This window comes from Cyrtonyx montezumae, unplaced genomic scaffold, assembly GCF_038088225.1.
Source record: "Cyrtonyx montezumae isolate F1298 unplaced genomic scaffold, pur_monq_1.0 scaffold_75, whole genome shotgun sequence".
Classification (NCBI taxonomy): domain Eukaryota; kingdom Metazoa; phylum Chordata; class Aves; order Galliformes; family Odontophoridae; genus Cyrtonyx; species Cyrtonyx montezumae.
Window position 1 is genome coordinate 161,847 of NW_027072084.1, and position 13,983 is coordinate 175,829.

A 13,983-nucleotide genomic window follows, 5' to 3' on the forward strand; every position below is an offset into this window, starting at 1 on the left:
ATAGCGAGCGGTGTGCGTGCAGAGTGTAAGCAGCGTGTCTGTGGTGTGCGTGCACTGTGCACGCAGTGTGTGCAGTGCGTTGACGAGCGCAGTATGTGTGCACGCAGTGTGCGTGTGCAGTGCAGACGCGTGCACTGTGCGTGCGGTGTGAGCCGGCAGTGTGTGCACGCACACGAATGGGGCTCAGCTTTTGGGGTACAAATAGAGTTAAAGAAAAGGACAGAGATGGGGGAGCGGTGGTGCAGAGCTCTCTGCTTTATTGGGGGCCCGGCTGCAGGGTGCTCCGGGCTGATGGCTGCAGCCTCTCCCACACTGCTGAGCACCGCGATTTTCAGCACGTGGGGGGGGGGGTTCTGGAGGGTCTGGAGGTGGGCTGGGATGTCGGGTATGGGATATGGGGTGCAGGGTATGGGGCACGCTGTGTGGGGTGCAGAAGGCTTTTGGGTGAGTGCAGCAGTGGACCTCTGTGTCCCTCTGTGTTCTGGTGCGGCTGCAGGAGTTCAGCTGATGACAGAGCTGTGATGTAGGGCTGCACGGTGGGAGGTGGTGGTGGACGGCCCTAAACCCAAATGTCGGAGGTGCAGTCCCCTCCGGGGTAGCGCATCTCGTGTGCCATGCAGGGCCCGCCCGGCTCCTTCCCGAAATCCACCAGGAAGTCGTGGTTGACGGTCAAACCGCCCTTCTCCGTGTCCACGTCGATCTGCAGCATGACGGAGCCGTCCCTGCGAGGGGCAGCGGTGGGGTCAGGGGGCACAGCCCCACTCGTGGCACTGAGCCCACTCCTGCCTGCTCCCACCTGATGAGGTCCGGGTAGAACTGCCGGTCCCAGGCGCTGTACAGTGACGTGGTGACGTAGAGCCGCTTCCCGTCCAGGCTGAGCTGGATCATCTGGGGCCCCCCCGGTACCTTCTTGCCCTGCGGGACACAGAGGGGAGACGTGGTGAGCAGGGGGTGGTGCAGCATGAGCACCAGAGGGTCCTCACTGCCCGACCATGGTATCATCCCACGGGATGCAGTGGAGAACCACCAGGACCTTGCCACTTGGCCATGGTGTCACCCCATGGGATATGGTGGAGCAGAGGCATGGGGTCCTTGCCACCCAACCATGCTGTTGTCCCATGGGATATGGTGGAAAGCCACCAGAGCCTTGCCACCCAGCTGTGATGTCATCTCGTTGGACATGGTGGAACAGAACCACAGGGCGTGGATGCTCCCCATCCTCACCACCACAGCCCCATGTAGTTGGAGGCTCAAAGTAGAGATGGGAAGAGCAAAGCGGAGCCCACCTGGATGACAAAGGGCTCCGGCTGGCTCTGCAGCTCCTCATCTCTGAGCACGACCACGGGCCCTCCCTTGGAGATGCTCCCCCCCACAAAGACCTGCAAGAGAGAGGTGACAGCGGTGGCACAGGGCTGGTCCTTCCCCATGCAATGGGGTGAGCTGGCCACAGCCTCACCTGTCCCACCAGCCTGGGCCTGCGGGTGTCAGAGATGTCGTACTGGCGGACGTCCCCGTGTATCCAGTTGCTGAAGTAGAGGAACTTGTCGTCCAGCGAGATGAGGATGTCGGTGATGAAGCCTTGGAGACAGCATGGCACAGTCACACACGAGCAGCACGGCGGGCAGCGGGTGCACAACAGCTCGAGGGGACACACTCACTTGGCATGTCCGGGAGCAGCCAGCCCTCCACCTTCTTGCTGGGGACCTGGATCACCTTCTCGGCTGCCCAGTCACCTCGCTGTGGGACAGAGCACAGCCCCGCAGGGCTCAGAGCAGGCAGGAGAGGACCGCAAGGTGGGGGACGCCATTGGGATGCTGCAGGAAACCTCACGTCTGGCTCTATAGGGCCAGCAGAGGAGCTGGGGCTTGAGGCGGGGCTGTGGGGGCCAGGAACCAGTCTGGTTTTCCAACTGGATTAACTGGTTTGGTCAAAGACTTCTCCTCGCCCCGCTTTGTTGTTACACACAATTAACACTGAGAACATTGCTGGCGCTGTTGTAAATCCACAACAAAGGTTTAAATCCTCCGAATCCCATCATCCTGGCATAAAACCACTGCTCGCCGAACAGGTCCTGCGTCCCGCAGCGGGGACAGTCCCCCCCGGCACGTACCTCTGTCTTGTAGAAGCGGTGGATGGCACTGCTGATGGTGCACCCCACGAAGCCCTCGGCCGCGTCGGGGTTGTGCAGGAAGCGAATCTCCAGCGGCGCCGCGTCCTCGCCCACGTCGATGGCCTGCACGTAGGTGTGGGTCGTCCAGTCCCACACGTTGAGACGGCGGCCGTAGCGCCCTGGGAGGGGGCAGGGGGTTCAGGGGGGGACGCTGCGGGGAATGGGGCCACCAGCAGATGTGCCACGGGCTCAGGTTGCCCCCGATGGTCCCCAGCACAGATGACAGTCGTAGAGTCATTAAGGTTGGAAAAGACCTTTGATGTCACTGTCTCCATTCACAGAATCATTAAGGCTGTCAAAGAACTCCAAGAACATCAAGTTCAACCCATGGTGGACTTGATGACCTTGACACAGTGATCAACCTGTCACCACCACCCCAACTAAACCTGAAGAGACACATTTACATCACTCCCATTGGGTTCCCACCGGGGAAGAACCGAAGGGCAGGGACACCTCTGGGGTGTCGGGCTGAGGTAGGGATCATCCCTCATCCCCACAGCTGAAATCCAACCCTGTGTGCTGCTCAGCAGCAGTGCTGGGGTGGAAGTGCTGGTGTTTGCAGCCAAAGAGTGTTCACATTCGTGAGCTGAGTTTGTCTGTGCTTTAAATCCAAGTGAGCTCTGGGAATTCACGTGAAAGGCAGCAAGCAGACTGCCTCAGCCAATTTGCTCTACATCTGCTAGATTGGCAGCGCTCATTTGCAACAGAAGAGGACTGAAATTTGGCCACATGGCAATGCTGCTCAGCACCGCTCCCCTGGAGTACTCCAACAACAATTTCCTCACCTTTCTTCAGGTCGTTGGGGTTAAACCCATATCCCAGGCACTTTGGGATTCCCCACTCCGTGCTGATCAGGACGTTGTGGCGTGGTTGGTACCAGAAGTCATAACCCATTGGGGGGTTCTTGTCGCCCTTCTCCCAGTTCCCCTTGATCTCAAAGGTCTCTCCATCCAACAGGACAAAGCCACCTGGAGCAAAACCAAACACGCCTTGGTGGTGAGGAAACCACCTGGATGAACCGTGTGTTGTAAGACAACAAAATACAGAGCGAGGCGTTGCAGGCATCTTGAGATGGCTCTGGATTTGGGACCGCTCGCCCAGCCCTGTACCTTTTCCGTTGCCAGCCGGGTCTCCCAGTGAGCTGATCATCACCTCGCCGCTGCCCAGGCAGTGGGAGGTGTGCAGGTAGCCCAGGTCACACTGCCAGAAGACATCCTCCGGATTGACGACCTGTAGGATTTCACAGGCACCAGCAGCTCGTCCCTGAGCTGTCCCAGGTGGTGTGGCACCCGCTGGGTTCGCAGGGCTGGTGGGCTCAGCACTGCCTCCAAAGTACCTTGAAGAGCCTGGGAGCTCGCGGGTCGGTTCCCACGTCCACCACGTAGATGCGGGCGGAGATCAGGCTGGGGAGGATCAGGCGGTTCCGCTTCTTGGTGGTGTCCCCAAAGCAGCTGCTGCAGGTGTTCCAGCCCGAGTGGTGCAGCTCGTCCCCCAGGTTGGGCATGGGCAGGCGGTGGATCACCTGCAAAGCCCCAGTCCCACTCGCACCAGGAGGGTCCGTGGCTGCCCCCCACTCAGTGCTGAGATGAAGTGTTTGGTACCTGGCTGTAGTGAGGAGATCTGGGGTCAACATCCACGGTGGCCAGAAAGTCAGGTCTGCCCCTGCCGGTGTTCCTGTAGATGCAGGGCACGTACACAATCTCCTCCCGTGGACCTTTCAAGATAGAAATGTCAGTTGCATCAGCGTCAGCAGGAACAGCCGGATTCCCACATCCCTGTGTGCCGGTGAAGGTGGCTGTCCTGGGGGATTTGGGCACATTGGGTTGGGGGAGTCCTCCTCCCTGTGGATTGCCACAGCCTCGGGTCACCCCAATGAACCAAAGCACACTGTGTTCTCAGATATAAGTTTGATTTTTGGGCAGTGCTGTGTGAAGCAAGGGGTTGGATTCGATGATCCTTCCAACTCAGGTCCCTTCTGAATCGGGATATTCTATGGCATCCCTTCCAACTTGGGCTGTCCTACGGGGTCCCTTCCTGCTTAAGATGTTCTGTGATTCTGTGTGCCTCACTTCCACCATTTCCATCAAGCCTTGAAATTACACAGAAGTACAAAGGTGGAATGCTCACCAGGCTGAAGCCAAAGGCAGAAAGTCCCCCACGTGTCCCAAAGGTCCCACTGAGCAGTGACAGCTCTGCTGGGTCCTGGCAGAGCACGGTGACTGCACCTGGGGACCCACAGCACCCCAACCCCACTGCCTCCTCCCCCTGCGGGGGTGGGACCATGGCAAAAAGTGCTGACAAAGCAAAGCAAAGCAAAGTGAGGGGGAGGAGCTGCTCCGAGAAATGCTGAGGAGGAGAGAGAGGTGGAAAACAGGGAGAGGTGATCTGGGAGCTTGGAGCTCATCCAAAGCAGCAATAGCTGCTGCCTTTTCAACACTGTGCCTTTATCAGCCCTTTATCAGTCTTGTAATACTCAGTCCTTCGCTGCTGTTTACTTTGCTGAAAGATATTTCAGGGATGGGAACCACGGAGTGGCACCAAGCTCCAGCACTGAGGTTTCAGTGCTGTGCTTGCGACGCTCTGGGGAAGAGGATTAAGGGAGGGACTGCAGCAGGTGATGCTTTCCTTGAGCTCTTCACAGGAGAGCACAGAGTGCTGGCAGTGCAGCCAGGAGGATTTCAGGCAAAGTGCCCAAGCAAGCATCCTGGGAGGGCAGATTTTACTGCAGGAGGTTCTGAGCAGTCACCAGGAGCGCAGTGTGACGCAGTGTTCCTGAGGGCGTCTGGAAAATCTGGAAATTCCCCCCCAGCCTTCCCCACTCCCTGCAGATCTGAGTGGGTTGGCTCCCGATGGTGGGCTCACAGCAGTATCATTCCCTCTGGGAAGCTCTCTCCTTTGGTTCTGCCCTGCGAAGCCTCGGGTAGCTTTGTGCAGGTTGTGACCCATCCCAAGCTATTCTGAAGCCTGAAAAGTTCTGACACCATGATGCAACTGAAGCTTGGCCCCGGGACGAGTGCTTCCCTAGCACCTGCTGGGAACCTCCTCTGTGGATGGAGTTCACTCATAACACCTTGAAAGCATTGCTGCCATCCTCACCTTCACCAGCAGCCAGCACAGGGCTCGTCCCCGAAGCCCCACGCACTTCACTCACCTCTCATCGCATCCAGGGGAGTGGCGTAGCCGGGACCACATGCTCCACACTGGGCTGCATTGGGAACAAGAAGGAATGGCAAATAGATGGCATCAAGACGTATGAAATCCCTTTGGCAAAGGCTGAGCACCTCGTTGGAGCTGCTGTGGTCCTAGAGAAGCCCCCGCAGCAATGGGATCTCATCAGCCCCAGGAAAGGCAGGTGACAGCCTTTAAGTGTCCCCTCCAGCTCAAATGATTCTGTGATTCTGATTCCGAGACCTTAATGACTGTCTGTGGGATGGTTGGGTTGGAAGGGTCCTTAGAGGTCAACTATGGAATGACTGGAATAGAAGGGTCCTTACAGATCATCCTCAGAACCATAAAGCCTTAGAAGTGGTTTGGGATGAAGAGACCTTGTCCCTGTTCATCGCAGCAGGGTGAGACCGGATGGTCTTTAAGATCCCCTTCCAACTCAAAATGTTTCTGTTCTTCCCCTTTTACAATGGCAAGTCTGAAGAGAGGGAGAAAAGCCACATCAAACCCTACAGCTCAGCTTTGCTGACTCAGTTTCTTGTTTGCTTTTGAAGGTTTTCTCCCCGAGGACAGCACGTTCTGTAGGAAGCACAGGGCACGGGGCTGCTGCTCCTTACCCGGAGCACCGTGGATCCACCCCTTCTCCCTTACCCTGCAGAAAATGCCCCACAAAACCCAAACTTTGCATTAAGGGCTCCCTGCCAAGGCATGGCACAGTGTGTTACAGGTGCATAAAAGTGGGAATAAGCGGACGAACACTTTTAATTATCAGTATGCCTAAACACTACCTGGCATAGGAGAAAATAAACCCTCTCCAGGCAGAGAAAACATTCCCACATGTGAAAAGCTTTGTGCTTTCAGGGTGTCCCAGGAACAGAACTCCAAGAGGAGATTTGAAGGACCGCAGAGCAAAGCTAGCAGGCATCACAGCCCTGACTACATGGAGAGGTCACTTACCAGAACTGGAGGCTGTGCCGGACATCATCTTCTGGTGGGGAATGGAAGAAGCTGGCTCCACCTGCATGCTGCTGCCCGGAGCACGACGGAGAGCAGACGCGTCTCTGTGGGGCTCCAATAAATAGGGAGAGCGATGGGGAGTGGGGTGGTGTGAAAAGGACACCGAGGGAGGATCCCCACGCCCCAGGGCGTGGGAGGCACTGGGGCAGTGCTGGAAATGTGTGGGGAAGTATTTCAGAACCTCCCCTCCTCCCACGGACCGAGGGCACCTGGTGGTGGCTGCACTCCGCAGAGATTTCAGGCACAGGGAGAAATGGGGCAGCCCCTCTCCTGTGGGTCTGCCCTGGAAGTGCTGTTGGGAGCTTCCCCGTGCGGTGCCCCCACTGAGACATGGGCGGGGGCTGACGCTCCCGACCACAGAAATAACTTAATGAGGTTGCAGATATTAATCGTCAAGTGAAAATTAGAAGTGAGGACCGGGTTTCTTCTAATTGCAGGGCGAGTGCTTGCCGTGCGACCAGCGATGGGAGAAGCGATGCAGCAGGTTTCCCCATGACACATCCGACGTCGGCCGCTGCCTCGGGCACAGCTTCACCTACGGGTTCCTGCCCTGTCCTCCGTGCCCACCCCAGCGGGACAGCTTGGACACAAAGACCCTCTCCACCCAAAGACTGGCAGCAAAAAAGCCCACGGACGGGGCACTGGGGCTCCCACCTCCACGTGCTGGGGCTCACCCATTTGCATTGGGTGCTTGAAGCCGTGATGGGAGCTGTAGGGCCATGAGGGACTGTAGTGCATGAGGAGATGCGGTGCCGTGAGGAGCTGCATGACAATATGAGTCCACCCCTGAACCCACCCAGCTGATCTGGGCCAAACAAACTGAGAAACCTCAGCTGCTCCTCACATGTCTTGCCCCAGACCCTTCCCCATCCCTCTTGCCTCTCATCCCCCAGCCAGCATGCACACCCAGCGCAGCCCTGCTGTGGGTGCAGACCATATGAATGAGTTAACAGCTGCGCGAGAAAAGGGCCACGATCCTCAAAGACGTAGGTCAGGACCCAAAGGTCTGGGAACAGGTCCGTACATGAAGCACAAGGTCCACATCCACTGCACCCAGCGATGCCTCCCACCCGAGGTTCTCCACCTGAAACTCAGGATCTCGTCTCACATCATCCTCTCTCGTCCATGAGAGAAGAGCCCACCCCAGAGGGTGAGTTCGTCCAGGACTCCTGCACACCTCATTTCCAAAGCATGCTTTGCTCCTGGGACCATTAAGGGTGCAATAACTTGCACTATGGGAAGTGTGGAGGAAGTCAATGAAGTCGTTTTCTTCCAAGAACATGAAAGGCTGAAAGTTAGAAGCGTACTCTTGGTACTCTAATTTTTGCAGTCTCCAAACTAATTATGGCTGCAAATTGTGCCTTTGTAGAGAGACTCAAGGCAAATGGGACTAATGGGAACATGGGCGGGTGCGCAGTAGGGTTTCTGTGGCACATCCCTGGGGCAGTGGTTGCTGTTCTGCACAACAAGCAGGCTTCCATTGCGAGATGGGGCTTTGGCATCTGCTGATAAAGCTCCACAGAGCACGTGGGAAGCAGGGGATGGTCCACAGCTCCCATGACCACATCTTTGTTGGGTGAAAAACTGAATTCTCAAAGTGAAAGAGGGCTAGGGTTAGGACTTTGCCATGAAACATGCTTTTCCCTGAAATGCACTGGAAGGGCTGCCATGAAGAAACACGTGAAGTCCGAGGTGATGCAAAGAAGACTTTTATTCATGTTTGAAGCAGAACACAAGAAAACCAGCACCAGGAAACAGGCATTGCTTTTATGATTGAAGCACTTCACACTCCTTCAGCAACACAACACCTTCTGGCCCAGGCACTGGCACACATCAGGGCGTTCCACGTGCCCCTGTGCCAGGGAAGGACAACCCAGCAACGAATGTGGCTGAAGAACAGCAACTCAGGCAATGTGGGCACTTTGCCTTCTCTGGCCTTCATTAGCAAGTGTGAGCCAGCTCTGAATCGTGACAGACAGCTCATCAGCTTCCAGCAGGCTCTGAACGGCACGGCAAGGATGCAGACATTGACCGACAGGCGCTGTGCGTAGCGCATGGCTCTGAGTCTGAGCGAGGACCGGAGCTCTGCTCTGCTCTGCTCTGCTCTGCTCTGCTCTGCTCTGCTCTGCTCTGGGAAGCACCCCCAGGGACTTCTGTGCATGGAAAGCAAAGGCTGCCAGGAGTGGCTGCAGAAATGTAGATTACAGCAAGAAATGGGACCCCCAACCCGATCATCCTACGCTCTGTTTGATGGCTGTATTAAAGAGAAGAGGAAGAAGGGAGCTGCTCCCACGGCGCCTAGGCCAAGATGTCGGAGGTGGAATCTCCGCAAGGGAAACGGATTTCATGGGCAAGGCAAGGCCCATTGGGTTCCTTTCCAAAATCCACCAGGAAGTTCTTGTTCACCGTCAGGCCTCCCTTCTCCGTGTCCACATCGATCTGCAGCATGACAGAGCCTTCCCTGCGAGGGGAGATGGAGCAGCGTTGCACAGAAGAGCAGAGCTGCATGACCTTTCCCATTCCCAAATGTGAGAGCACCCAGAAGAGGTCCCCTCTTCCCAGAGGTTTCTTACTTGACCACGTTGGGGTAGAACTGCTTGTCCCATGTGCTGTAGAAGGAGTTGGTGACGTACAGCCTCTTGCCATCCACGCTGAGCTGGATCTTCGCAGGGCCGCCGTACACCCTCTTGCACTGGGGGCACAACAGAGAGCAGTGACGCTGCAGGCTCCTTTCTTTCAGCAGGTGAGCAAAAGCAGGAGCAGCAAAACAGAGAGCAGAGCAGAGCCAAAGCCCAGAGGACATCGTAGGGCAGATCCTGCAGCGCTCACCTTGATCACCAAGGGCTCCGGCTGGCACTTCAGCTCTTCATCTCTGCACACCGTCACGGGTCCGCCTCGCAGGATGCTGCCTCCCACAAACACCTGTAGGCAAGGCAAGGAGACGCGTGGCTTGGCACCTCACCACCACCCACTGCTCTGGAAGCACGAGCGCAGCGCTTCCCCGCCTCACCTGTCCCACCAGCCGCGGCTTGCAGGTCCTGGAGAGCTCGTACTGGCGGATGTCCCCGTGCAGCCAGTTGCAGAGGTACAGGTACTTGTCGTCCAGGGAAAGGACCAGGTCGCTCGGGAAGGCTGGGAGGGCACAGAAGAGCAGGCTCTGAGTCAGGCAGTATCCCCAGCAAACATCCTGCACAGCTCAGTGCACCGGGAGGAAATGGGGAGCAGCGCAGAGGGCACGCTCACCTGGCATCTTGGGGAGAATCCATCCCGACACATCCTTGGCCGGGATCTGGATGGCCTCCTCCACTGCCCAGCTGTCTCTCTGTACAAGAAACACATTGTCTGACCCCAAGAGCAAGGCTGGCATTCCTCACTGCCGTTCAGCTCCCATCATGGGAGTCTCACGTGCTCCCAGAGCCCATCCCACGGCGGCTGCTGACACAACACTTGCCTCACACTTGTAGAAGCGATAGACGATGCCGCTCAGGGCACAGCTGACGTAGCCCTCGGCAGCATCGGGGTTGTGGAGAAACTTAACGGTCAAGGGCAAGGAGTCCTCCCCCAGGTCGAAGCACTGCGTGAGGGTGCGGCAGGACAGATTCCACACGTTCAGGCGGCGCCCGTAGACCCCTGAGAAAATGGAGAAGCGAGTCATGAGCAGGGGGGCCAGCCTTGTCTCCACCAGGGTGACACCGACTCACGCTCTGCCCGTCCCCTCTCCAGCTCCGACCCGTACTGTGAGTACATCTGCATCCGCCTGTGAGCCTTGCTCAGCGCTTGCATTTGTGTTCCCTCACCTTTCTTCAGATCATCAGGGTTAAATCCACGTCCTGCAATTCTTGGGACCATTCCGGCAGTGCTGATGAGGACGTTGTGGCGTGGCTGGTACCAGAAGTCATATCCTGTTGGAGGGATCTCACACTCGTGTTCCCAGTTTCCCTTCAGCTCAAAGGTCTCTCCATCCAGCACAATAAATCCACCTGTGGCACCATAGGGAAGCACAACAGATCATTCCACTCCCTTCCTCAGGCACTTGTCTTCATTTCCCTACTCTGCACCTCACGCTTGTGGGTGACTGCGGTGCTCGTAGCTGCAAAGAAATACTGGGAGTTCTCAACAGTTAACTCACGTTTGGTGTTTGAAACTCTGAATGTCTTTGGTTTGTTGGCCTCTTATTTTTCTAACTGGAATCGTGTTATTGGATTGATCAAGAGAAAATGTACCTTTCCCGTGGCCGGCAGCATCCCCCATGTTGGCAATCAGAACGTCACCGTTGGGCAGGCTGTGAACTACACTCAGGTGACCTTTGTTGCACTTCCAGAAGACATCCACTGGCTCAATCATCTGAAAAACAAGGGAATGTGTAAACCTCTGACTGCTCAGCTCATTTCGCTCTTTGTGGCAGAGCCTTTTACCATCTGAGGCTTCTGAAAATATCAGATGGCCTTGCTCATCCTTGGAGCGGAGCAGAGGAGCCACTGCACTCTCCCTGATGTGGACAACATAGATGGAAAAGCATCCAACAGGAAAGAGCTAATTTTCCACCTCATGATGAAGGGTATTGGTATGGGAGGTGTAACATGACCTCCTGTTGCTGGACACTCCCGGAATGCAATAGAGACAAAAGTGATAATGGGAGTCTTATTCAGTCTGACAGAGAGAGCTGAGAGGGAAGCATGTCCCAACTCTCTTAAACAAAGGAGTAAGAGGAGGAGAGACTCTTCTCCCTCTGTTATTCCAGAAGCACCATCTCAAAGTCCTTTTGAAACAACCTGTTGGAGTCAGCCCAGGCATACCTTACACACTGTGGGAGCACGGCACTGCGAACCCACATCCACCACGTAAATACGGGAAGAAATCAAACAGGGGAGGATCAGCTTGTTCCTTTTTGTTGTGATATTGTCAAAGCAGACTTTGCCAGCGCTCCACCCTGAGCAGTGCAGCTCATCTTTGAGGTTGGGCACAGGCAGGCGGTGGATCACCTGGGCAGACAAAGGTAGAGTCAAAATTTAGTTGGGGAGATGGGCAGAAAAAAGGTACCTTTATGCCATCAGAAGATTAGAAGTGGAAAGGTCAAAGCTTAAAAGTAAGGGATCGTTTCAAAGAAGCACAATAGATGTGGTCAGTCTGCCTTAGCAGCCTTCCAAGACAGGTAGACGCTGATTTCCCATTGGGGATGTCAGCAGACATGTTGGGGTGGTGCATAGCAGAACATCTCTGAAATTGCACTGCACCAGAAACACACTGAAACCTGCAGAAGTGCTGAGTACCCAAAACCACCTGGGTCACTAGTGGCCATCTTCCCTGATGAGGAGCCACTGACAGGGAGATTCAACTCAAAACTTCACTTAGTATCACCAAGATGAGCTGGAAGTGAGATAGGAAGTGAGTTACAGGTGGTGTGTGCATGCAGAGATGGAGATGGCTCAGGTAAAGCCAGGCACACAGGGGGCTGCACAATGGAGGAAATGTTGTGGATCTGGAAGGACAGATCCTGCAGATCATCAGCCCAAGAAAAACAGCCTGGGCAAGATACCTGGCAGTAATGCGGAGATCTGGGGTTGAGATCGATGGTGGCCAGGATGTCAGGTTGGTCAATGCCTGTTTCTCGGTAAGTGCACGTCACATATGCAAGCTCTTCTTTAGGAGCTAAGTACATGGAAATCTTACATTAGAACATGCTATGAAGTAACAATAAAGGCTAAGAAAAGCTTCAGGAGACTCTCAGGAAGAACTAAGAGCTGCCTGGAGAGGTGGTGGTGCCCCATCCTTGGTGACACCAAGGTCAGATGGGGCAGGGCTCAGAGCACCCGATGGAGCTGGGGGTGTCCCTGTACATTGCAGGAAGGGATGAGATGAATTTTAAAGGTCTCTTCCTATTCAAAGGATTCTATGATTAACTTCTAGCTGTCATGACTGGAACAGAAGTGAAAAACAACACAGTGAATCACTGTACAGATACAGTTTTCCCCCTTTCAGGGAAGGGACTCAGTATGTGCAGTTAATTAATGGTGGTCTCCGAAAGACGCAGGCTTGATCATCATCCAAACTGAAGCTAAGGCAGAGCTCTTTCACAAAGACCCACCTTCAGAGCATGCCTGGTAGGACTTGGGTTTCACAACATCTGGGCAGCAGGGGTACTCGTAACACTGAACTCTGCATCTGTCTGAGGTGAGAAAAAGAGAAGAATGAAATGGGAAATGTCCACGTCCTTCAGTGGTGCCTATTCAGAGGACTCTGTCCCACTCAATGGACTTCTCCCACCCTGGCTGCCAACAAAGACCTCTGTGATCAACGTCTGCGTTTGTGATGGCTCCGACAGATCTCAGGTACAGGAGAGGAATCCTCTCCCAGGTGCCGCTGGGCACCATAGAATCATTAAGGCTGGAAAAGACCACTGAGATCATCCAGTCCAACCACTGACCCATCACTACCGTGCCCACCAAACCATGTTTATGGGGAATCACAGATCAGAGCACTGCACCATTCCCTTCTGCATCCCTTGAGACCCACACTCATGCTGGGTCCATCAGCAGCCATGGACAGAGAGCTGATGAGGAGAACCATGTCATCATGGAAGGTCTAGCAAGGAAAATAATGCCAGCTTCTCTTCTAGAAGTTCCCCAGCAGAAAAGGGGCCCAGATCCCACAGCCAAATGAAAATAGATTTTCAAAGCACAAACAGGGTCCTGGAACGAGAGTGCCAGGGAGGCTGCAGAGCGTTTCTTACCCATGCTGAAGGCCTGCTGGTTCACCCTTGCCAAGACAGAGGTGCTGGAGCTGGAGGAGCAGCTTGCTGTCTGCCTCGCTGGAGTGGATGTGTAGTGTCAGGGCTCTGAGGGGCCTTATATACACGGCAAAGGGGTGGGGGGCACTGAGCAAGCTGCCAAGGGAGGAGCGAATGCTCCCAAGCGTTGGGAGGTGCCAGACCAGCACTGTGGCTTGTTTCCGCCTTGCTCCCCAGCAATCTAGAGGAAAAATCTGCTGCTCCATGCAGGTCCTTTCCTCAAGCACGAGCCACCCTATCTGATTGTGGGGCTCTGCTCATCCCCAGTGGGACTTGGCCAGGCTCTGCTGGCCTCCATAGCCCAGGCAGGACATCAGCTAATTAATGCCATCCCCCATTCCCAGGTTCCTGCCATACTGATGTGCAGAGCCTGCAAATTCCACACAAGGGATGAGAAGCCCAGCTGGATAATTGGCCCCACCAGCAGCTGCTGGAGATTACGAGCCTTGAGCTCAGCAAGGCCACTGAGATCTGGACCCTGACACACGGCACGTCCCTGTCTGAGGGCTGAGATGAAGCCATGAAGCTTTGGGGCAATCCAGCCCAATGCAGCAGCTCTGCAGCAGCAGCTTCTTCCTCTCCCTGTGTCTCTGAAGTCAACCAATGCCATGGTAAATTAATGGCAGAGGTGTCTCCACATCCACGTGCTCTGAGTGACCAGCAATGTCCAGTCTGGCTCAGAGCTGTGGCCAGCACAATCTCCTCACCTTGCCCTCCACTCTTCTGCTCTGCTCTCTGGGTACCATGGATGGGTACCTGATCCCTACATTGGATACCTGAGTCTATGTGGTGAAGAGCCTTCCATCAGTCGAGCTCCCAAAATTCATCCTAACATGACCTATCA

At 55.3% G+C, this 13,983-nt stretch overlaps 1 protein-coding gene across 4 annotated transcripts; it reads right to left on the reverse strand.

Moving 5' to 3' along the window:
• Window positions 1-541: 541 nt before the first annotated feature.
• On the reverse strand, window positions 542-13,155 carry LOC136058218 (methanethiol oxidase-like). 4 transcript variants are annotated; one of them, XM_065751513.1, is made up of 12 exons: window positions 13,083-13,155; window positions 12,438-12,518; window positions 11,889-12,001; window positions 3,507-3,692; window positions 3,280-3,400; window positions 2,956-3,138; window positions 2,111-2,289; window positions 1,659-1,737; window positions 1,457-1,578; window positions 1,287-1,379; window positions 797-915; window positions 542-722 (listed from the first exon to the last, which is right to left on the reverse strand). In XM_065751513.1, exons 1-12 carry the CDS (start codon window positions 13,084-13,086, stop codon window positions 560-562), a joined length of 1,443 nt encoding a protein of 480 aa, XP_065607585.1. In that variant the 5' UTR covers window positions 13,087-13,155; the 3' UTR covers window positions 542-559. The 4 variants fall into 4 exon arrangements, with proteins under 4 accessions (XP_065607585.1, XP_065607583.1, XP_065607586.1 ...); XM_065751511.1 differs by lacking the exons at window positions 11,889-12,001; window positions 12,438-12,518; window positions 13,083-13,155 and adding exons at window positions 3,772-3,884; window positions 5,322-5,375; window positions 6,293-6,412; XM_065751512.1 differs by lacking the exons at window positions 542-722; window positions 797-915; window positions 1,287-1,379; ... (4 more) ...; window positions 3,280-3,400; window positions 3,507-3,692 and adding exons at window positions 8,471-8,813; window positions 8,926-9,044; window positions 9,182-9,274; ... (4 more) ...; window positions 10,576-10,696; window positions 11,149-11,334.
• Window positions 13,156-13,983: the final 828 nt, after the last annotated feature.